This window comes from Chironomus tepperi, unplaced genomic scaffold (assembly GCF_022539635.2).
Source record: "Chironomus tepperi strain 1889 unplaced genomic scaffold, CSIRO-AGI_Ctep_v1 contig_100, whole genome shotgun sequence".
Lineage (NCBI taxonomy): Eukaryota > Metazoa > Arthropoda > Insecta > Diptera > Chironomidae > Chironomus > Chironomus tepperi.
Genome location: NW_027226222.1, coordinates 249,109 through 270,235, shown reverse-complemented (window position 1 = coordinate 270,235; position 21,127 = coordinate 249,109). Strand labels below are relative to the sequence as shown.

At 30.4% G+C, this 21,127-nt stretch overlaps 2 protein-coding genes across 2 annotated transcripts in view; both read right to left on the bottom strand.

Annotated features, from left to right (window-relative positions):
• Nucleotides 1-14,051, bottom strand: part of LOC139087338 (uncharacterized) — a 29,870-nt gene extending 15,819 nt beyond the window's left edge. The window contains exon 1 of the mRNA XM_070636125.1: nucleotides 13,952-14,051. The gene's annotated coding sequence lies outside the window, so the exon portion shown is untranslated. The remainder of the gene's footprint in view (nucleotides 1-13,951) is intronic.
• A 2,912-nt stretch (nucleotides 14,052-16,963) lies between these two features.
• On the bottom strand, nucleotides 16,964-20,959 carry Sec8 (Secretory 8). The gene is made up of 7 exons (XM_070636029.1): nucleotides 20,794-20,959; nucleotides 20,551-20,721; nucleotides 20,237-20,493; nucleotides 18,208-20,170; nucleotides 17,977-18,150; nucleotides 17,655-17,912; nucleotides 16,964-17,594 (listed from the first exon to the last, which is right to left on the bottom strand). The coding sequence occupies exons 1-7, from the start codon at nucleotides 20,863-20,865 to the stop codon at nucleotides 17,466-17,468; spliced, it is 3,024 nt and encodes a 1,007-aa protein (XP_070492130.1). The 5' UTR covers nucleotides 20,866-20,959; the 3' UTR covers nucleotides 16,964-17,465.
• Nucleotides 20,960-21,127: the final 168 nt, after the last annotated feature.

Sequence of the window (21,127 nt, the reverse complement as noted above, 5' to 3'; positions counted from 1 at the left end):
TGATGCTTCTTATTCTAGCATACAAGAGCTGCCAGATATATGCGTTTTGATGAGAAAAAGGTTAGAACTTTTTGTGTGTATATTCTTGTATGTATAAGGTCTCTTATTTCTTCGGGGACACCCGTTGTCGATGATTTGAATGAGATGTAGAGATAGATATGAGACAAGTGACTTCAAGTCACATGGAGGGTACTTCTTCTTGTCCATAACATTTCATCTATCTATTATTTCTTATCAGTCAGAGGTGAATTGCTGGTATTCATTATGAGTATAAAGGAAGTAAATAAGTGCTTGATGCATCTAGAGTATTTTACATAGCTTCCTCTACAAATTATAGTCTAGTTAAAATAAGTTCAATTATCATAGAACATCCCTGTTACCGTTAAATATATTCATTTATACTTTTCCTAAATAATTAATGAGCCATAATCAATTGAAAGTAATGATTGACACAATATTAGAACTGATGATCAATTAATGTCCTAAACACATGTATCAGTTTACCTCGTTGAACAAAATGTATGACTTAATTGCTCAGCAGTCAGGTCTATTAAGAAGTCAATAGTTTCAACATTTTCCAAAGATTTTTCAACATTTCTGGATTTTTAAGGCTCAAATCAAGCTCAATGTTGGATTGTTAATGACAATGCTTACTTATTGAAAAGAATAACCAAAAGAACTTCCTTACGGATTTGATAAATGAGAGTTTATTCTATGAAATTCTAAATCAGACTAAAATATAAATATGAAAGGGTCAACAACTATGAAAGGGTAAAATCAACTTTTAGTTGCAAATATAATTTGAATATTAAAAGACAGTTGACAAATTCTCAACATTTAAATTGCAAAAGGTCTTGTTAATCAATTTTGAATTGATATTGTTGGAACCATCAATTTATTAAAACATTCAAAATGAGAATTTTCTAGTACAACCAGTACCTTTAAATTGAAAATTCATGCCAAAACCGCAAAAAAACGAAGCATTTTTGAAGAAGTGGAAAATTATGGAATTTAATAAAGTAAATTCGAGAAAATACCTTGAAATGTAGATTAAGGAATGTTCATGATTAAATAAAAATTCGTAGTGAACGGAGAACAGACACAAAAAAAAAATAAGAACACAGACACACAGAGCAAGAATTGATTTAATAGACGAAAAAATTTCAATATAAAGCTACATGCTGCATGTTTTTAACCAACATAATTTATATTAATAAATAATTTATATGAAATGGCCTGAGAAATTATAAATTACAGTTTTATTGTTGAAATTGTTGAAAATGGAAGCTCATTAGAATGAAAAAGGAAAGAAATCGATTTCATTCAAATAAATGTTCACGACGACGACGAAGAATGAAATATGAAATAAATGTGTAATGTAAAATGTAGTGGCACTAAATAGAGTTCAAATTATAAATATAAAAATTAATGAGCGACCTATACAATTTCATAAATGCTTACAATCCACTGAGCTATTTGAATGAAAATTTTGATCTAGATTTTGTAAAAAAAATAATTTTGTTTCTTGTGTTTTTTGATTTCCAATTCCATTTTTAATGACACATGCCTATGTAGTCACATACTTACAAACAGAAACCACCACCAAAAACCATACGCACTGAATGTATTTGAACCAAATTGAGTCACACGACACAAAGAATAAAATAGAGAAAAAAACGCATAAATTGCGTGACAAAAATTTTTTCAACATTAAAATTATTTACAAAAAATGTAATTTCTGCAGGACGAGGTGCGTGGTTTGGGGTTGAAAACAAAAAAATATATAAAATTTAAATATAAAACAGTTCGGGGTCAAGGCACACACATACACAAAAGTCGACTCATTATTGGATTTAAGGTGATGAAAATCGCACGCGGTCATCGGTTGGTTTAATGATTATTTCTTTTTTTACGTACAATTCTTAATGGCATGTGCCATTTCCTTTTTGACTACTAACTACATAATTTCAATCTATAAAAAATAATCATCAACCAAAAAAAAAATAGAAAATGGAAATGTTTTTTAAATAAAAAAATTTGCCTCTGCAATAAATAATTATGACGCCTAAATAAAAATTTTCATTTTTCGTCGTCATATTTCCATTTTGAGTTATGTAAATGGACAACAATAACAACGCACGAAGCACCCACCGTCAACAAGAAAATCAACAGCAACAACAATAAGCCATCATCATTGGAATATTAAGAATAAGAAAATCTAGTGTTGAAGACAATATTTTGATGCATTGGCACTGATGGACACTGATGGCGCAGTTTGAGAAAGTATAATTCCAAAGTTTCTAACTTTACGTGTTAGTCATTTACTTAGAAATGAAACCGGGATGCCAATAGCTTAGAAATGATCAAAAATCTGGACAAGATTAATTTGACACTGATTTGAGACCATATTTCATTGAATTTCGCCTGTGCCAAGATTTATACTGGTCTAAAATTGATCTTCGGCCATTTGGTCTGTTATAGATGTCTAATTCTACTATATAAGAGCTTTAATTTGACATAAAAGCATTTAATTCATTGAGAGTCAGTCTTGAAGACATTCAACTAAGCATTTAATTCAAAGAGCAATTTGAGAGTCGTGTCTTGAAGACTTCAACTAGAGTTCAACTCGAGCCTGTCACAATTTGAAGACAAATATTAAAAAATTTACACAAGGAACTTTGAATCAGAGTTATGCCTTAAGTTATGGCATCTCACCCAAAATGAATAGTAAACAATTCTCAAATGCAAAAATGTGCTAATAAAAAATAAAATATAAAAAAATGTATAAAGTCCTTTTTTAAATAATTCAGTCACAACAATAAAGTTTTATTTTTATTAAAGTTTCTTTCCTTTTTAACATTTTCGCGTTTTTTTTTTCAAGCTTTACAAAACAAAAGAAGGAAAAAAAATGAAATGAAATAAAATAAAAATGAAAATTATTTTGAAAAACGCACGACAACGGGCGATGGAATTAGAAAGAAAATTTATGAAAATTGAAAATCGTGGTTATAAAAAGAGAACACGACGTGATGTGGAGTGGTGGGATGAGGGTAGTAAACAGTATAAAAAATCTAAAATTCAAATTACGCATAGCTTATGGAGGACTTTATGAAAATTGTTTTACTAAAAAGTCAAAAAATCATTTCCGTAATGCGAATGTAAAGGACGAAAGGAGGGAAAATTATGATTAATAAAAATTTCACCTTTACTTTTTTTTAAGTGGAACTTTTTAATTAACATATTTAAATTTTATTAAAATTTCATGATATCTACTACGATTCATATCGTTTATGAGGGAAATCTGGATGATCCTTCAAAAAGGATTTATAAAAACCTTGAATCGAATTTATTTCTTATCAAGTTAAGAATGCTTCTATGAAGATTAATTCTTTTTTCTTTCGAAAATTTTTAATTACATTCAAGGCTTAATTAAATAAAAATTGTTGTTTTCATTAATTTCATAAAGATTCCTCCTTAGGAATAATTTTTTAAAAATTTGAAATTTCCCTTTGAGAAATTCAAAAAGAAAAATTTAAGTCAACAAAATTCCCCACAAACCGCTATTGTGCCTTTTTAATGCGTCTAAAAATTTAATGAGTTAGAGCTCGTAGAATTTAATCAGAATGTATCACCTTAAAACTCGGATCTCTCCTTAAAAACTGTTGAAAAATCTTCGTTTTATCGAAGGAACTCGAGCGCATTTTTGTTTGAAACTAAGTATGTGAAATAAAAACAGTTAAATTTTTTTGAAAATTAACGGTCATTCAAAATTCAAATTTTTGATTAAGGGAAAACTTTCCGAGAGGATTAAAAATTTTAAATCCATTAATTAAAGCATTTTGAGATAGTTTTAAGTTACCTAATCAAGAGATAAGCCAGTAAATCGAAAGGACGGAACTAATGCTACAAATCCAAGCTCTTAACGATATTTGGTTGTTGAGATTTAGTTCTATCAGTCATCCACCCAGCCGATCAAAGTGAATTTATTTTGAGAAATGCGCTAAAATTTTTTATATCTTTCCCGTTACATCCAAAATGCGAAATATTACCAAAATTAACAATGTAATCTAATCCTTCATACACACTGTAATCGATTAAATTTTTTTAAACGAATTATCTCGCATGCCTTTTATCATTCTCATCATCATTGGCACTTCAAAGAATATCAAATTTCCTGTAAAATTTGTAAATCTATTCTTCCTTACATTTATGTGAAAATATTTATCATACATGACGGTACCTGTGAAAAAAAATTCTCACATATATATTTATCATCAGCTGCGTTCCCACCTCCTATAAATTTTGACACAGGTTTATCAACACATATTTGCCCCCGTCGTTCTATTTTCTGTCTTTTGTGTGTGCTTACTTCAATGTTAAAAAAAAATATGAATCGCGATGGTGCGAAAAGAAAGAAAAGAAGAATATTTGCCCGATGGAAGTACATATAGATAGAAAAAAAATCGATTGGAAGTTAAAATTAATATCATTAGAGATATGTATGTTGTATGAAATATTCTTTTTGACTAGCCGGAGGGTGAGATACTGCGCAAAATTCAAGCAAAAGTACACAACACAATAGAAATGAAGATAAGTAGGCTAAAAAAGAGTAAATGTATATTAAAAGGACGACGCATAGAGATTATGGAGGATCGTCAGGCTGGCTCTTATCAAATTCCCTCATTGCAACATGTTGGAAATTTTTTTCCTCCTTTCTCTTCTCTTCTTTATATTTGCCTCGCGGTCAAAAAAATGTATATCTTTTTTATGTATGCAGAGTTCCAACAAGCAATTTTTTTTTTCATTCGATGTAGAGCTCTATTTGTGAATGATGTCATTATGGATGTGCTTTACAGATGATGTCTCTGTGCTATAAATCAAAATATTTTCAAATGTAAGCTAGTCGTAGTATGCTCAAAAATAGAAGTTCCTGCCCTAGAAATCTCGAACAAATATCGAAAAATCAAAAACGAACTCCATTAATTCAGCCTAAACGTAGGAATATGTAATTTATTTTTGTGAACATGTAGAAATTTTTTGTAGTTGCTGCTGCTGTTGTTGCTTTTCTTCCGTCCTCCTTGGTAAATATATGAAAAAAAAAAATTCTCATGCTCTACAGATAAATTCACTGCATGTATTGTGTACTATGGCCTTCAGTATATAAAAATCAAGCCTGATAGAGAGATGGATAGATAGATATAAAATTGTATGTCTCTCTCACATGGCCCTACCTCCCCCTCAATTCTCTCTGACTTTCTCACTCTCGGTGATTTCCAAGTTTTTAATTAAAATATGTTGATATGTGTTTTTACGGTTCTTCAGGATATTTAGCTTGTGTTTTTACTTTCCATGCATGCTCCTCAATCACACCACATACGTTCATCTTCTACTCTCTTTAATGGTACAAATATATGGAGATGAAACAACATTTGGGTTGTATTTTGATGACGGCAATATTGTGGTAACGAGTAATGAGCAATTGGTGGGCTATTGTGGGATGGCTAAACAGTGATTTAGTTTTTTTTTTTTGCTCTCTCTACGAGGCATGAAATTGCATGCCAAAAATATACATAATTAAATTTCAAGGAAGTTCTATGGACGGAGAAACTTCGGACGGAAATTGTGAAAAATTAATCATAAAAATATGCGAGAGATAAAGGAACAGCAACAACAATAGTAATAACGACAATGTATGCAAATAAAGCTTAAAGGCAAATGTAAGTAAGCAAACGGATGATCAACTTCATCAGTCATTTTAGTATGAAAAAGATTGTCTTCCTGACTATTCTGTTATCATCATTCGAATACATATCCCATGCAATATATCACTCAAAATGTTTTGGATCATGCTTTGCATGCTTACGCATAGCATATAAAAAATCATAACACTGTATGTGGTTAAATTCACTATGTGACGGTAGAATCAGCACAAAATGTGTTCACATTTTGAATGGAGAAGTTGATTTAGATAATAAATTTTTTGTGCTTCAACCTCTCTCTCTCACTCATTTCCCGTTTTGTTGCTGCTGCTGTTGCCATTGTAAAAACAAATTCTATATGGGGCAGCAATAACAACCCCCACCAAGGCAGAATGGAGAGCTGAAATGTTTGTTGTTGAAGTGGAATAGTATAAAATGAAATAAATAAATACAAATGAAACAATGCCAACCATCGTCATCATCACGAATCTCGTATTGCATGCCTCACACTTTTTTCCTTAAAAATATATTTTATTTTGGATCTTATACACACGTAAATAACATTCTTTATGTCTTTTATACACATATACGCAAGGATACAATACGTTTTTCTTTTGACACAACACGATAAATTTATTTTTTGGGAATAAGATGAAAAATTTTAAGAATTTTTCATTTCATCTTGCTTCATTGACTACATATGTGAATTGTCTTCTTTCCACAGCTTTATCATAACATGACACAATAGGAAACTATATTATAATATTTTTGTATGTAACCCGAGCAGTGCAATACGGTGATCTGCGTTTTTTGTCGCAAAATGGGTTTAAATCAGTCTTGTAACTTCAGGTCTACTTCGTGTCCTAATATTAATTCTGCGACATACTGTCGCCATAGCGAACACGCTGTGTTGCTCGGGAGCAAATATTAAATATAGAGAAAATTTTACTTTCTTCTTAGTTCTTTCATATTTTGCGTTTCTAGTAAAGAATCTTTTAAGTATTACAGCTATGATTTTTAACTATGATATTTGATACATAAGAGCTACCTCCACAGCAATTAAAAACTCTTTAAGTCTTTAGAATCAGTGTTCATGTCAGATTTAAGTGCAATTAATCAGCAAGTTGCAAAGTATCCAAGTCCGTTCTAGTAAAGCTTTCCATGGTGAATTTATAGTTTTCGTATCCTTCTTGTTCTAACTACATCATTCATGTTCGTTCTTACATCTCAAACTGACAAATTCTCAGTTTCTGTTACAAAACTTGACAACTTGACATGATGTTTTGTAAATAGCTGGACCTATGGTCGAGTAATAACATTTTCTTTGAAGTCAATAAGCATACTCACCTAAATTAGCGTACTCATGAGTATACTCAATCAATATAATTAAGCATACTCTGTTTTGAGCATGCTTGTTGTCTGTTCAAGTTAGTCTTTTTATATTACAATATCCAAACTCCAAAATTTACCCTGACATGAGAAATTCCACGAACTTGAGACAATTCAAATCTCAGTTTTAACTGGAAAAAACCATTCTGAAACTGCGTTGTTCTTAAACATTGAGTCATAAAATTTATAACAGTATGCTGTGTATAACTTATCACTGTGGGGATGGTTTGATAAATTTGTCAATTATCGTAGTGAAAGAAGACAAAGAACATTTCATCAAAGCATCTCCGAAAGGAACAAATTCTCTAAAATTGATTAACTTTTTTTTACATTTTATGAAAAAAAGGAAAAATACTTTTTTTTTGTCTGTATAGAGAGACATTTTCAACAGCAAAAAGAATAAACAGCACTCTGTCATTTAAAGGTGAGTTTATTAAAACCACAAAAGTTGTTCATCTTCTTCTAACATCACTAACAATCATTGCCCAAAGTAGAACGAGAGAAGAGCAAGAATTCTTTTTTCTGGGATCCATAAAAATGGAAAAACTTTTTAGCATCACAGAGTAAAGGAAAGGAAAATTATTATTAAAAAAATTGCTATGAGAAGAAGGCAAAGGCAAACAAGCAGCAGCAGCAGCATGAGAGAAGAAGGATGAAAGAGAAGAAAAAATATTTATGATGAGAATGTGTGTTTGAAGGATGGCAAGCAATATTCTGAGTTGGTAACTCGGGGAGGACATAAGCAGCCCATAAGCGAAAAAAAAGCGGCAGAAATTTGTTAAAATGAACGAAAAGACAAACTTTCTTTTCTTCCAGCTTATGTCACATTGAAGGCTTTTGTGTCACACAACAAACACACATTCGCAATATGAAATGAAAATTTTCTCCACAATTCTGTTCCTTATTATTCTTTTTTGTTGTGTATGAAGACACATTCACATCATAATTTTACTTTCAAGAGATTTGAGGACCGGCATTCTGCCATTTTGACAATGATTCTGACACTAAAATAATGTGAAATTACATACATGAAATTTCGCTATAGGGTATGAGGTTCAATATATAATTTAATGTATGTATACAGCACACATATGATACGCGGCGGAATTATTCTCTTCCAAGAGTGTGAGTAGGGAGTGAAGAAAGTATGAAAAATAATAAAAATATTATAGATGCTATGCTATTGATTTCTTCTAATTTTTCATTACGGGAGCAGCGGCAGTAATAGAATTGAATAAGTGAGAGTAAGGGGTGGAATTTCATTTCATTTTCATTTCTTTCTTGCTACTGCCATACACCCACTCAAATATGTATACAACTATATTTTCCTTCATTCGAATAGATAGATGAATGTATAACTTATGTACAGTGTGAGGCAACACGAAAAAAAAAAATTTAGCACAATTTTTTGGAAAATAAATGTTGATCAATTTCCGTTTTGGGTGACTTTAATTGTCATTTTGAAAGATCCAGTTCGAAAATGTTTAAAGCTTTAATAGGCAGTTTTGTGCCTTTATTTAGGTACACATAGAAAATAGCAATTAAAATTGTCTGACAAAGAAGTCAATGCATCCCTAGATTCCTTTCTGTTGTCTATACAACTTGTTTTATTTTCACATTTATCTTACAGTTTTTGTGCTGTACATTTGTCAGTAACAAAATACACAAAGGCACAAACATATCATCATCATCATCGTCGTCGTCGTCGTCGTCATATGAGAGATGGAAAGAAAAGAAAATTCATAAAAACTTAATGCGGAATTGGATCATATAAAGAGAAATTGAAAAAAAAAAATTCTCATTCGACCGAAGGACAATAAATGAGGAAATTTTTCAGCACAAAGTTTTTCTTTCTCTTCCACTCTTCGGATGAATGGTTTTTCATGCCTGCTATTTTTTTTATCCAGCCGCACATGTATAGTTTCATATATGTATCACATACACACACACAGTCCTGACAACAGTAAACATTTATAGTTTCTTTTCTTTTCTTCTTTACTCTCCCCCAATTGAGAAATTATTTTCATTTTTATATTTTTTTTTTCTTTCTTTTCTTTTTATCGTCCCCTAAATTTTATTTTTATTTTAGATTTCTTCTGCTGCTTTCACTTTGGTTTTCCTCTACATGATTATTTCTCCTTTGTACTCTTAACTTTATTTTTTTTCTATCGAAAGTAAAAAAGAAAAACTAAAAATTTCCTTTGGTTTACGATATGATTCATAAGTTGTGTCATTGGAATAAGAATAAAAATGATAAATTGCTGTGAGGGTGGATTTAGAATTCCACTTACTTCTTTTGAAATATTTTGCTAATTTCTTTTCTATTTTTGTGGAATATTATTGAAGATCTGTTTGGGAACTAATAAATTTGTTAGATTATACATCAACGGTCGTTTAATATTTAAATTTAATTGACATTTGATTTGGATTTTAAAGTTGAACACCCCTTTTATAGGAAAATTCACTTTGTTTACAATCGTCAAACAATAAATATGTTTGTTAAAATCAACTTCATTGTTTTTAAACTGTACAACATAAGCTAAGATTTAATCTGTATTGATTTAAATGTGCATAATTGAGAATAAACTAATTGGGAAAATCCACTTGAAGATTCAATTTCCCCTTTTTCACTCGCAAAACTTTCAAATTAGAAAATTGTTATAATTTCACTTTTTTGAAGGAATTTTTCTTTGATCCTGCGATTGTAACATTACATGAAGTTCATTTAGCATGAAAATCTTTTGCATAAATCCAAAGAATTACTCAAAATCGAAAAATTTGAATTTTTTTTACTAATCAAGGAACCAATTAATCGGAAATTTTCCAAACAGCTTAAACTAATCAATTATCACGTTTCATTGAGTCGATTAATAATTTATTCCACTTCAAAATTTTCCATCCACATTCTTTAATGACCATCAGGTGTACTATTGCTGCTATGTACAGAAACTCACCTTCCCTTATGTAATTTCATATTACACGTATGTGAGGGAAATTTATCAATAAGAAAGAAAAGGAAAGAATGTTTTTGTTTTTCACTTGCTACGCACATAAAAATCGAAATGAAATCGTAAAACAGAATTTTTTTTGAACTTTTCTTTCCTTCTATCGTAAAATTTAATAAGTAGGGTAATATGAAGCATATCAGCATCAAATACGTAAGATTTTTTGTTATAGTCATTAAAATCATAATCTAGTTTGTGTGCAGTTGATTGACTTTCTGTTAGATGTGTATTTGATATGAATGAGATTCTTTACAGTACATATTATTGCTTAGCAGCAGGTACAATTTTTCACTGGAAATTTGCCATTAACGCATTTTTCTCTATTGCTGAGTGACTATAAAATAATTAAAGGAAATCCAGTTTTAAGTTAGAATTTTTTTCGATGTCTAAGATTTAGAAGAAGCTTTTTGGCATGGTAATTAGAAGGAATGTTCAAACTCAATAAGGAAATAACGCCATATTCATGAGTCCGAAAAAATTGCTCAATTTTAAATTTTTGAGGACAATCATCAACCACGTGGTTTTATAACAGTGTAAGCATTGATAAAGAAATCAAAGACAAAACTAACAGTTGATTTAGTCTTCAAAAAAATGTTGAAAGTTCTATCAAACAAATATTTTTTACGGTTTTTCTGCTACCTAATTTAGAAAGGAAAACAAAAATTAAAGAAGAATGGAGGCAGGATGTTGATGAAAATCGAAGCAGGTTAGAAGGGAGATTTTTTTTTCCTTTTCCGTTTGAATTCCAAATGATCGAGCAAGTCGAAGCACAACAAAGAAAACTTCAGTGCGGAAGCATCAAAGTGAAAAACAACAAAACGGCTGTGTTTCAGTGAAGGGAGGCATTTGGGGTGGCAATCAAGAACAGAGGAAGTAGATAGTTTCTGAAAAACCGCGTTTTTCCAAAACCGCGGTTTTGCGGTTTTCCAAAATTTCAAAAACCGCGGTTTTGCGGTTTTTTGCGGTTTTCAATTTTCATACAAATGTATGAAATTTTTAAAAAATTTGTATTTGAAGTTTTATGCATAAAAGTATTAAATCTTTCTATTTTCCTCAATTTTATTTAGATTCAGTTCCAAATTGGTTGATAAAATAGTCTAAAAATTATTTGTTGTAAAAACTTTTAAAATTAAAGTTGTTGTTTCTATTTTGCAAGATTTTAGTCAAATTTTTCAAGGTAATAGAGAATTTTTATTAATTTTCGAATTTATCTTCAAAAATTTACATTTTGTGGATTTAAATGAATTTTTTTCCATACAAAGTTCTAAAACTGCGGTTTTTTCATTCAAAACGGCGGTTTTTCAAAAACCGCATTTTAAGGTCAAAAAGGCGTTTTGCGGTTTTTGCAAAAACCGCTTCCAGAAACCCTAGAAGTAGAGTGAGTTGATTGCAGAACTATTTATAGCTTTATGAATATGATGAAGATGAAAATTAAGTTATTATTAACAATCTATACACGACAAATTTTCAGTGAACTTATTCTGTACAAAAAATTATCAACATTATGGTGAAAAACTATGAAAAAATAAAAGAATTTTCCAAAACTTTTCCATCCGATAAATTTTTCTCTCACTAAAAAATCTGTGTCAGGTTAATTGAGCTATAAAATTTTGTGCTTCAATGCCTTCTTTTCATTCATTCATTAATTTTATTTTCAACTTTCTTCCCTAGAGCATTTTTGCTCTCTCTATATTATAGAAAAATTATTATAAAGCCCGAGTGACGGCAATTAAAAATTGTCAGTCGTTAAACTTTTGTCGAAAAGCTCGTTTCGTGATCTAAAATGTTTTTTTTTTCAGTATACAGGAGGAAAATTATGACATCAATTTTTTTTTCCTTCTTTTCATGAATTCTCAGCGATGAAAATTTCTTATGTTAATTCCTTTAATGATTATGAGTTGACATTGATGAAATCGTCATGTGATTTAACGATAATACAAGAACTTTTAAAGAATTTCTTTCAGGATTCATTCATAATTTACGTCAATCTAGAATTCTAAACACGTTTTGAAGCAGTTGATCCGCAAGGTCATATGGCGTAGGCCTAGTCAGCCATACTGAGGTCGGATTTCACCAAACCTGAGTATGCTCAATCAAAATCATGTTCCTTATGTATTCGAGTATCATCATATGCATGAATACAGTTTAATAGATTGTTAAATCTAATTAGAGCTTAAAGTTGAGGATTCCATTTTTGACCATCGACGGTACTGTAATGCACAGTGCTAAATTAAAGGTCATCGGCTACCCCCAAATGACAGACACCATCAATGAACGCTTCTTTCCATGACATAATTTTACCTTTTTGGCTGTTTTGCTTTGTTCACTTTTGACATAAATATTATCTGCAAAATCGATTTAAGCGGTTCCATAAAATTTTAACATAGAAATTATTTAGTTTCTTTTTCGTACCTAAATTAGTACAATTTTGTTTTAAAAATGCCTCAAGCTTGTAGTTAAAATTTGTCATTAAAAATTTGAAGGCATAAAAATTCTCAGACTTACACCAAACATCAAAAAAATGACAATAGCAATAAAGCAATCTCAAGCCATTACTGAAACTATAATGAAGAAACAAAACTTTTTGTTATTTTTAAAGTTTTATATTCGTTTTTCGGTTATTAATGTTACATTCATTGTGAGCTTCATAGTTCCTTTAACATTTCATTTTCTTTCTGACTTTTCCACTTCTTTTCCAGTTTGAGTGTATGAAATGCCATTAACATAATCGCTTTCTTGCGGTCGATTGAGATATTTAAAATCCCTCCAAAAAAAGTCCCCCCACCCCAAATTGTTCCTCATTTTCATATTTAAAGTTAAAACCCCTTCTTTTTTAGGTTATTTCTTTGAAAGCACATAAAATAGGATTTTTATGTTATTTCAAAATAAAAATGAAAAGAAAGAAGCTTGAAGGAGGAAGAAAGAATTTTTTTTCCTTGTTGAATCAATAATTTTTATTTTATAGTTTCTCTTTTGTTCATTGATGGGCCCTGAAAATGAAGAATGGGTTTGAATGCGCGAAAAGAATTTCTTTTCTTTTTTTATGAATATATTTCTTTTGCTGTTCTGCAAGGCGTAGACGTTAATATGTCACGGTTAACTTCAAGTTTTCAATTTTAATATACGATAAGAATTTACTTATCTCGTTGGCACATCAGTGCTTTTGTAGCTGAAAGTATTAACGATTGCTTAGTGATCATCTTTATTTCAAGACACAGCACAGCAATTTGTTGATTTTTTAGAATCGTATTTCCGACAAATTTTAATGAAAATTTCTTTTCCAAAACAAAAATGTGAAAATTCAAACAAGGGGGATGAAAATATGATTATTTAAATTGAAGAAGTCGTTACAAATTTTGAATTTTAAAAAGCTGTTAAATGAAAATTTATTTGAAGCAGATTTTAAGATCCAACTTCATCTTTTATAATGTGTGATCATGACCATCAAGGCACAGTTTCTCATTGGAAACCTATCTTTTTCCAAACCATTAAATCCAATACAAAAGAGCAATCTATAAAATGGATCAAAACTTTTGTCGCATTTAAGAAGCTTAAAAGGAGTGCGTCAACCTTGCCGAATATATAATGTTGATGGGAATTTCTTTTTTCTGTTCTGCTCTCCGCGATCAGCACCCCCAACCATCCTCATATTTATTTTTCTGTTCTGTGTAGATTTCTATCTATACACAAATGTATGACTGATATTTAGATATTGCTCGCGCGCGGCTGAATAAATTTTCCAATTTTAATCATAAGCAAGAAAATGAATGAATGTAAAAAAATGTCGATGATAAATGTCTGACAATAAATCAAAAAATTGGAAGAGAAGAAAAGTTTTTTTTTTGTTCTTTTACTTACCAAAAAATGTTGCCGTTGCTTGCTTTGTTAGTTGATTTTTTTTTATTTTACTTTTCTTTTCTTTTAGCTTTGAAGAAGAAAGAAAAGAGCGAAATATTTTGGAGAATGGAGGAAAGAAATCAAATTTTTTTGGGGTATATTCTTCTTCTTATTCCTTTAGATATGAAGGAAGAAAAAATTTGTGTAAAGAAGTAACAGCAAAAAAAAATGAATTGCCTCAACTTGATGATGTTAGGTATGTATGAAGAATTTTGTGTGTATTTAGAGTCGCTTTGAGAGCCGAGAGTAAGCAGCAAAGGTTTGCTTGTTATGCTCAATTAATGATTTAGATCGCGAAGGATTATCCAATCATAATTCATCGTGATGGTCCGTACGATGGATGGATGGACGTTTTATGCTGTTTTTACTGAGCAAATTTTTTTCTATATAAATGCACACACAAACACTCACACACAGAGAGACAGAAACAAATGTGAAATGTTGAGGAAGAAGAAAATTCCCTTCCTTCCTTTTTTTTGACTGTGCTATATGAAGAATAATCACAACGGTGGTGTTGTGGCGTTTCAGATGGTGGAGGAGATGTAGATGGATGGAGAAAAAAATTTAATAAATTTCCTTCTTCTTTTTGTTTTTATTTCTATCGCCTCTTTCCCTTCAATGCTCTCTACTGCTCTGTGTGCTCTTTTGCCTTTATTTTCTGCTATGCTCTTTATGATATCAGGATGTGTCGTTCACATTTCACATCTACGGCACCACACAAAAAATTTATATATATATAAGAATTGATAAATTTCCTCGGACACACCTAAACACCAAAAAAAGAAAAACTTTCTCGATGACTTTTAATTTTTTCTTGCTCCTTTGATATTTTTAAGGGCTGATATCAAATGCTTCATGAATATATATGCCACTTTCTGTATTCCTTTCTGTCTGTTTCTCCTCAAAAATTAATTTATTTCGATTTTCACATTTCGCGCTTTTTACTTCCACGACCAAAAAAAATAACATAAAATTGAGGGTAGTAAAAATGAATTCACACTGCTCACTGCCTTACTTTCTCATCCAAACAATTATTGGAAATAAAAAAAATTCTTCATTTTTCATTTCCATTCATAACTTTTTAATTAATTTTTCTTCAACACAACAATTTTTTTTTACTTTTTTTTCTTTGAAAAAAAATTTCCGTTAAATTTAAATTTTTAAATTTTTCTCCTTTTTTTTGAAAATTTAAATTTTTTTAACGTTAAAGTGTCTGTCACTGTTTTTGATTTTTTTCTCAATTAATTTAAAAATAAGTAAAAAATGAACTTTTTTAAAGTTTTTGGAAACTGTCTCTAATAAATCTTTGCGTTTTGTGTCTCTTCTTATTTTTATGCACAAATGTCCTTTAATATTTTTGTTATTTTTTTTTTCTTTAAGATCTAATAAAGTAATAAATATTCTGCTGTGTCTTGATTTTCGCGTTGCCACACAGTCAGGACTTATGTTAAACTAAAATGGGAAAAATATAACACACCGCTCGAGCGTTGTTGAAAAAAAAAATTGGAAAGAATATAAGAATTATATGCCCCCGAAAAAAAAATGTGAAATTTTTCTCAATTTTTCACAAAAAAAAAACTGGTCTCTCTCACCAACAACAGAATAACAGCCCAAGTCCACATACACACCACCACACAGACAGAACATCAGCTAAACACTTTTTTTTCGACAGAGAAAAAAAATGAAAAAAAAAAGTGGAAAAGAAATATTTTTTCGGGTTTAGAGAAAAAAAAATCATATAGAAAAAAAATTTGTGTAAAATTTGATATAACAAAATTGTGTGTAGTGGGTGAAGTTCTTCACCCTACACATAAATTTCCTCTCTGAATTCTCTCTTAAATTTATATTATTATACTTTTTTTTTCGAAATGAGAGAGCGAGAATTGAAATGAAAAGAACAGAATCCTTACATATGAAACACCCACACATAAATACTTGCAGACGTCCGAAAATTTTTATAAAAAGCCGATTTTGAGGACTCGTTTAACATTTTCGGCACCGGCATTCTACGATTTATTACCATATCATATTCTTTTATGTTAAGCTTTGGACAGTTTGCTATGCAAATTATTTTTTATTTTATTATCTTAGGTTTTTGCAATTTTAAATCCAATATATTGAGTAATAAAGGTCAGTGTTGCAACTGAATTTTATGAATTGTCAAAAATGAAGCCTCGCTTTAAGTTAGCTGTCAAAAATTTGAATTTATTGTAAACACTAACACTATGAAAGAAATTTTTCAAAAATTTGATTTTTTAACAAAACTGTCAAAAAAACTAACACAAATAAAGAAATGTATAAAATTAAAATTTCAATTTCTTAGGCAAATATCAATTAGTCCATTGTTTTTAAGCTTTAGCTACTTATATTAGTGAACAATAAAGCAATTAAAATAATTCTGAACTAATATAATTAAGCTAAAAATTGAAAATTTTGCAAATCAAAATTTTGTCAAATTTCTTTCATAGTGTTAGTGTTTACAATCGATTCAAATTTTTGATCGTTAAAAATTGCAAAAATTGTCTTTGAGAACTTTTGTACATTTTTTCTTATTGGACATAAAAAGGTTGTTGAGCACGAAAGAGTAGCTGGACATTTTTTTTTTACTAAATCAAGTCACATCACTGACGAATATTTCTATAAACTTTTAAGGATTTTTTTTAATATCGAAATATTTGATTGTTTGGGTTTCTCCTCATCATCTCCTCACACATTGCACCGCATACACAAATTCACATTTTTTTTTCTACCACCTGCGCATGTCTCAGTTTTTTTAAAGTTCGTCTACAACAACAAGCACGAATGATGTATTTTTCATTCTTCCTTTCTGTTATGCATTTTCATTTTCACTTTCATTTGAGTGAAAGTTGTACGACTGAGAGGAGGTCACTCGTGACTAAGGGGAAATAAAAATACGTCGAGAATCTGTTATGACTGAGTTGAACGAAGAAGAATAATAAGATTTGATTTATTTTTTTTGCAATTTTTTTTAATATACGGCGACTTTTCATAAATTTTATTGATTCAATTTGTCACAAATTTTCAATCTTCCATGTAGTTCTAGTCTACCAAACTTGAACAGAATTTCACGGAACGAAAATCATTTAAAGGCTATTCAAAGGACAATTTCAATTTCTAATATATAATTTTAATTTTTTTTTATATTGTGGATTAATATTTTTTGATTTCTTATCAGCCAAAGACTATTTTTATTTGGTCGCACATTGTTTTATCTACCTGCATCTGCATAAATACGTCAATAATCAAGCATTTAAAAAATTCTTCTTCTTTTCTCATAATGAACATAATATAATATACAACATAATCATTAATAATTGAACATAATTAACTTAAAGGAAGCATTTACAAATAAAAAGTAACAAAACGGAATATAGAGCATAAATATTACAACATTTAAATCCTCTTCAAACAAAAAGAGAGAAAAATGAAATCTGTTGATCCAACTTTTTTTTTTTTATACATGCACACCCAATGGCTGTTTTGTTCCTAATATATTATTAAGCTTTTGTTGATAAATTGTAAGCAAATTTTCTCCATTTTCATTTGTCCGTCCTTGACAAATAAGTTTAAAGGCTTGCAAATACTAAAACCAAATAAAATCAGGGTTATTTTAAGAATATTCGGAAATAAATTTCATTCATACCTGAAGCTCACTATAATTAGGACCTTTTTCGTTGATATCCTTAATGATTTCATCTGGTTCCTTATACAGCATTTCATAATATTTTCGGGCATGATCCAATTGATGCTCGCGTTGAGCTGTGATCGAACTCAATGTCTGCTGTAATGCTAAACTATTCCTTATCATTTGTTGAATTGCATGATTTTCTAATGATTCCATCGAATTAGATGTCATAATGAGTATTCGAGCTACCAAATGAGCTAGCCCTTCAAAAATGTACTGTAAATAAATTTTTTGATATTATTAAAATTTGAAAATATTTGCTAAATCCAATAACTAATACCTTTGTTTTACGTGGATGTAAAGTGGATGAAAATGCCTCATCAAGATCTGATAAGACTTTTGTGAGTTTCAGTACTTTGGTATCAGGCTCAAGAGTATCATTCTTATTGGGATTATTGTCCTTAAATTTATCAGATGAATTTGATCGCAAATAGTGGAAGCATTGAACACGGACCTGAGAATATTTATTATTAATTAAAAACTATTAAAAGTCAACAAGGTTTAAAGTTACCTCTAAATGAAGCACCAGTAAGCAGATATTAGCGAGCTCATCAAACTCTAATGCCAAATTTGTAAGCACCCTTATAGTACCGTCTTTAATGACAATCGGTTGTGTCAATTCTGCAGGTAAATTAGAAATGTTTGCACTTTTTGATACACATGCAATTGGTTTCTTTAAATCAGTTGCAAATTCGTTGATGCGATATGCAAACCATTCCATGCTCTCTTGTAAAATTGCCAACTCTTTTAATACTCCTATATCACTTAAAATCTCGTGATGGGAAATTCCGCCATCACCTAAATTGCTTGTAAGCATCTCTGCTTCACGAACATTACGTTGTTGAATTTGTGTGGGGCTGTCATCTTCCGACATTTCATTTTTCAATCTTCCGCGTTTTGCCTTCGCATTAGCTGTCTTTAAATCGAGATAATTTGGCAGAGTCTTTAAGAATCTACTTATATCATCATCTTTCAACCACGTCACACTATATATCCTCTTATCCTCCGTTTCCGGTTGCACAATTCCACGATATGCTGCTTGACATGTCTCGCGATAAGTCTTTAATAACGAACAGACATTTTTCAGTAAATCTTCATGATATAATGGTAAATCCTGAATTAGCTGTTTTGTCTCAACAATTAAATTTTCAACAACTCGACACGATTGCAATAATGGCCGATTTAATCCTAATTTCTTCATGTCTTCGGGAGTTATGATTGCTTTCCATGCATCTTGAGACTTTGATAATGATTCAATTGTCATAGACAAATTTCGATTATGTCCGCGCGATAGATATGATTCTTTAACATATGTTGTAAGAAAATCGTGAAGACTCGACACTTGTCCATTTTTCTTCATATTTGCATTGCTCTCGATTGTATGAATGTATGCCAACATTGGAATGAAAATCTTTCTTATTAAAGACGGATCTGGTTTACAAACAAACAGCTTTTCACGCCTTTTCTTACTGCTTATTGAAGTGATAATGTCTTTTGCAGACGATGTTGAAACATTTGATAAATTCCTAAAATGTCCTCGATGCTCAACTTCGAGTAAATTAGAATTGACAACATCTGTTGTGTGTGAGGATTTATCAAATCGAAATAATGTCTTTTTAGATGTATTTTTTCGTCGACTAAAGAATGTATTGATATTTACTTGCTGCTCTGGAAAGCTTATTCTTATTTCGTCATCGCCAGTGTTTTGAATGTCAAGATAATCAGTCAAAAGAAGCTGAAGAACGGCTTGCACTTGTCCCCAAAAATCAGTAAGATCGTACGATTTAACATTTAATTGATAACGTTTTATGACATTGCCATAATTCATTAATGTCATTTGATGAGCGCCAGCAATCAATTGGAATTGTTTAAAAAGAAGATCAAGTAACTCTAAGAAAGGAACATCAATCAAGTAAGATTCTCCATTTTCGACTATTGACTTTGGTCCTAAACCACTACGTTGTCGCATATCAATAATGTAAGAAGTTGTCTTTTCAACTATCGCTAGTAACTCAAATTGCATCTGAACTTTCATTGTCTCAACAGATTCAGGCACTTTGTTTAACAATGCAAAACATTCAACAATTATACCAATAAAATAAGTGGAATTAATGTCCGGGTCAAGTAATGTAATGTCGTCTATTATCTCCAAGTCACGTTCAACATATCCATTTTGTGAAATTTCTTGCAATGCTTTTTTAGCCTTTGTATTTGCTTCAATTCTGTCAGCTGATTTTCTTACTGTCGTTCTTTGAAACGGTGATTGAATATGATTAGAACTGATACGAGCTGAATTATTCCGTTGAAAATTTGATAAAACTTCTGTCGTGCTCGAGTGGTAAATATGTTTATTCATTTCCTCAACAAGTCTTGTGTACAAATGAACTTTTTTATTAAGGAAATCTTGACGTAATTCATCAAGACCTTCGACCGCTTTCAACTGATTCTCTGATATTTCTATTGCATTCATTAGCCTAAAATGAGCGGAAAAAATTAGTTGACTATATCATACAAAGGAACTACGGATTAAAAGTTCTTACATTTTTGTAGCCTTCAAGTAATGTTTCTTTTGCAAAGTGGATGCAAATTTTGTTGAATTTACATTTCTAAGTTCATTGATATGATCTAAATACTGCATAACATTCTTATTTTTCACAGCATCAGTATAGAGCTTCTTCAGTTCCTCTCTACGACATCTTAGCAATTGCTTACAAGTTTGGAGATTTTCCCTGACAGTACGAATTTTTTCTCGAGAAAAATCCACTTCTCCCGATATTTTTGAAAATAATTGCATAGTCTAGAATGAGATGAGTATCATTAATTAGATACAGTAAACAAAATAGTTGATACTTACTTTAGTTAACTCTGAATCATGTTGGGAAACTAATTCAGCCAATCTCTTATCTGACTTTTTATATTCCTTTTCTATTTTTAGCTTTTCTTTCTCCCGTTCCTCATTATTTTCACTAGCATCTAACGTTTTTATCACTGACATTAATAGATTACTGGATGATGTTGTAGAATACTAAATGCAATAAAAATTGATAATTTTTTTTACACCCACTGTACATTAAAATACAATTTTCCAAGTATTTACCGTTTCTCGAGAGTATTTTCCTCTTGGCGGCTTTCGAGGAGTCGGCGACATTTGTTCTGGATATCGCTGCATTTTGATAGAATAGCTTATTACAGGAGAAAAATGATAAAATAATTAATTTTCCAAAACTTCCTCATTCAAAACAATTTCGACTTCTTGTCAGTCAGTCATTGGAAAATCCACTGAAAAAATTCAAAATTTGCGCAATCGTTAAAAAATTTTCAAAAAAAATTTCTAACGGATTTTCAGATAACAATTCTTACCTACCTAAATCCATAGAAATTATGATCATGTAATTATCTTCATTCTCCGTGGGAAACAACGGAATACCGAA

Excerpts from the sequence above, each read along its gene's own strand:
- Sec8 (XM_070636029.1), bottom strand. The coding sequence starts at position 20,865 with ATGCAGCGATATCCAGAACAAATGTCGCCGACTCCTCGAAAGCCGCCA. Across the intron at positions 20,494-20,550 it reads ATGATTCAGAGTTAACTAAA|ACTATGCAATTATTTTCAAA; the intron begins GTAAGTATCAAC and ends ATCTCATTCTAG. Across the intron at positions 20,171-20,236 it reads TACTTGAAGGCTACAAAAAT|GCTAATGAATGCAATAGAAA; the intron begins GTAAGAACTTTT and ends CGCTCATTTTAG.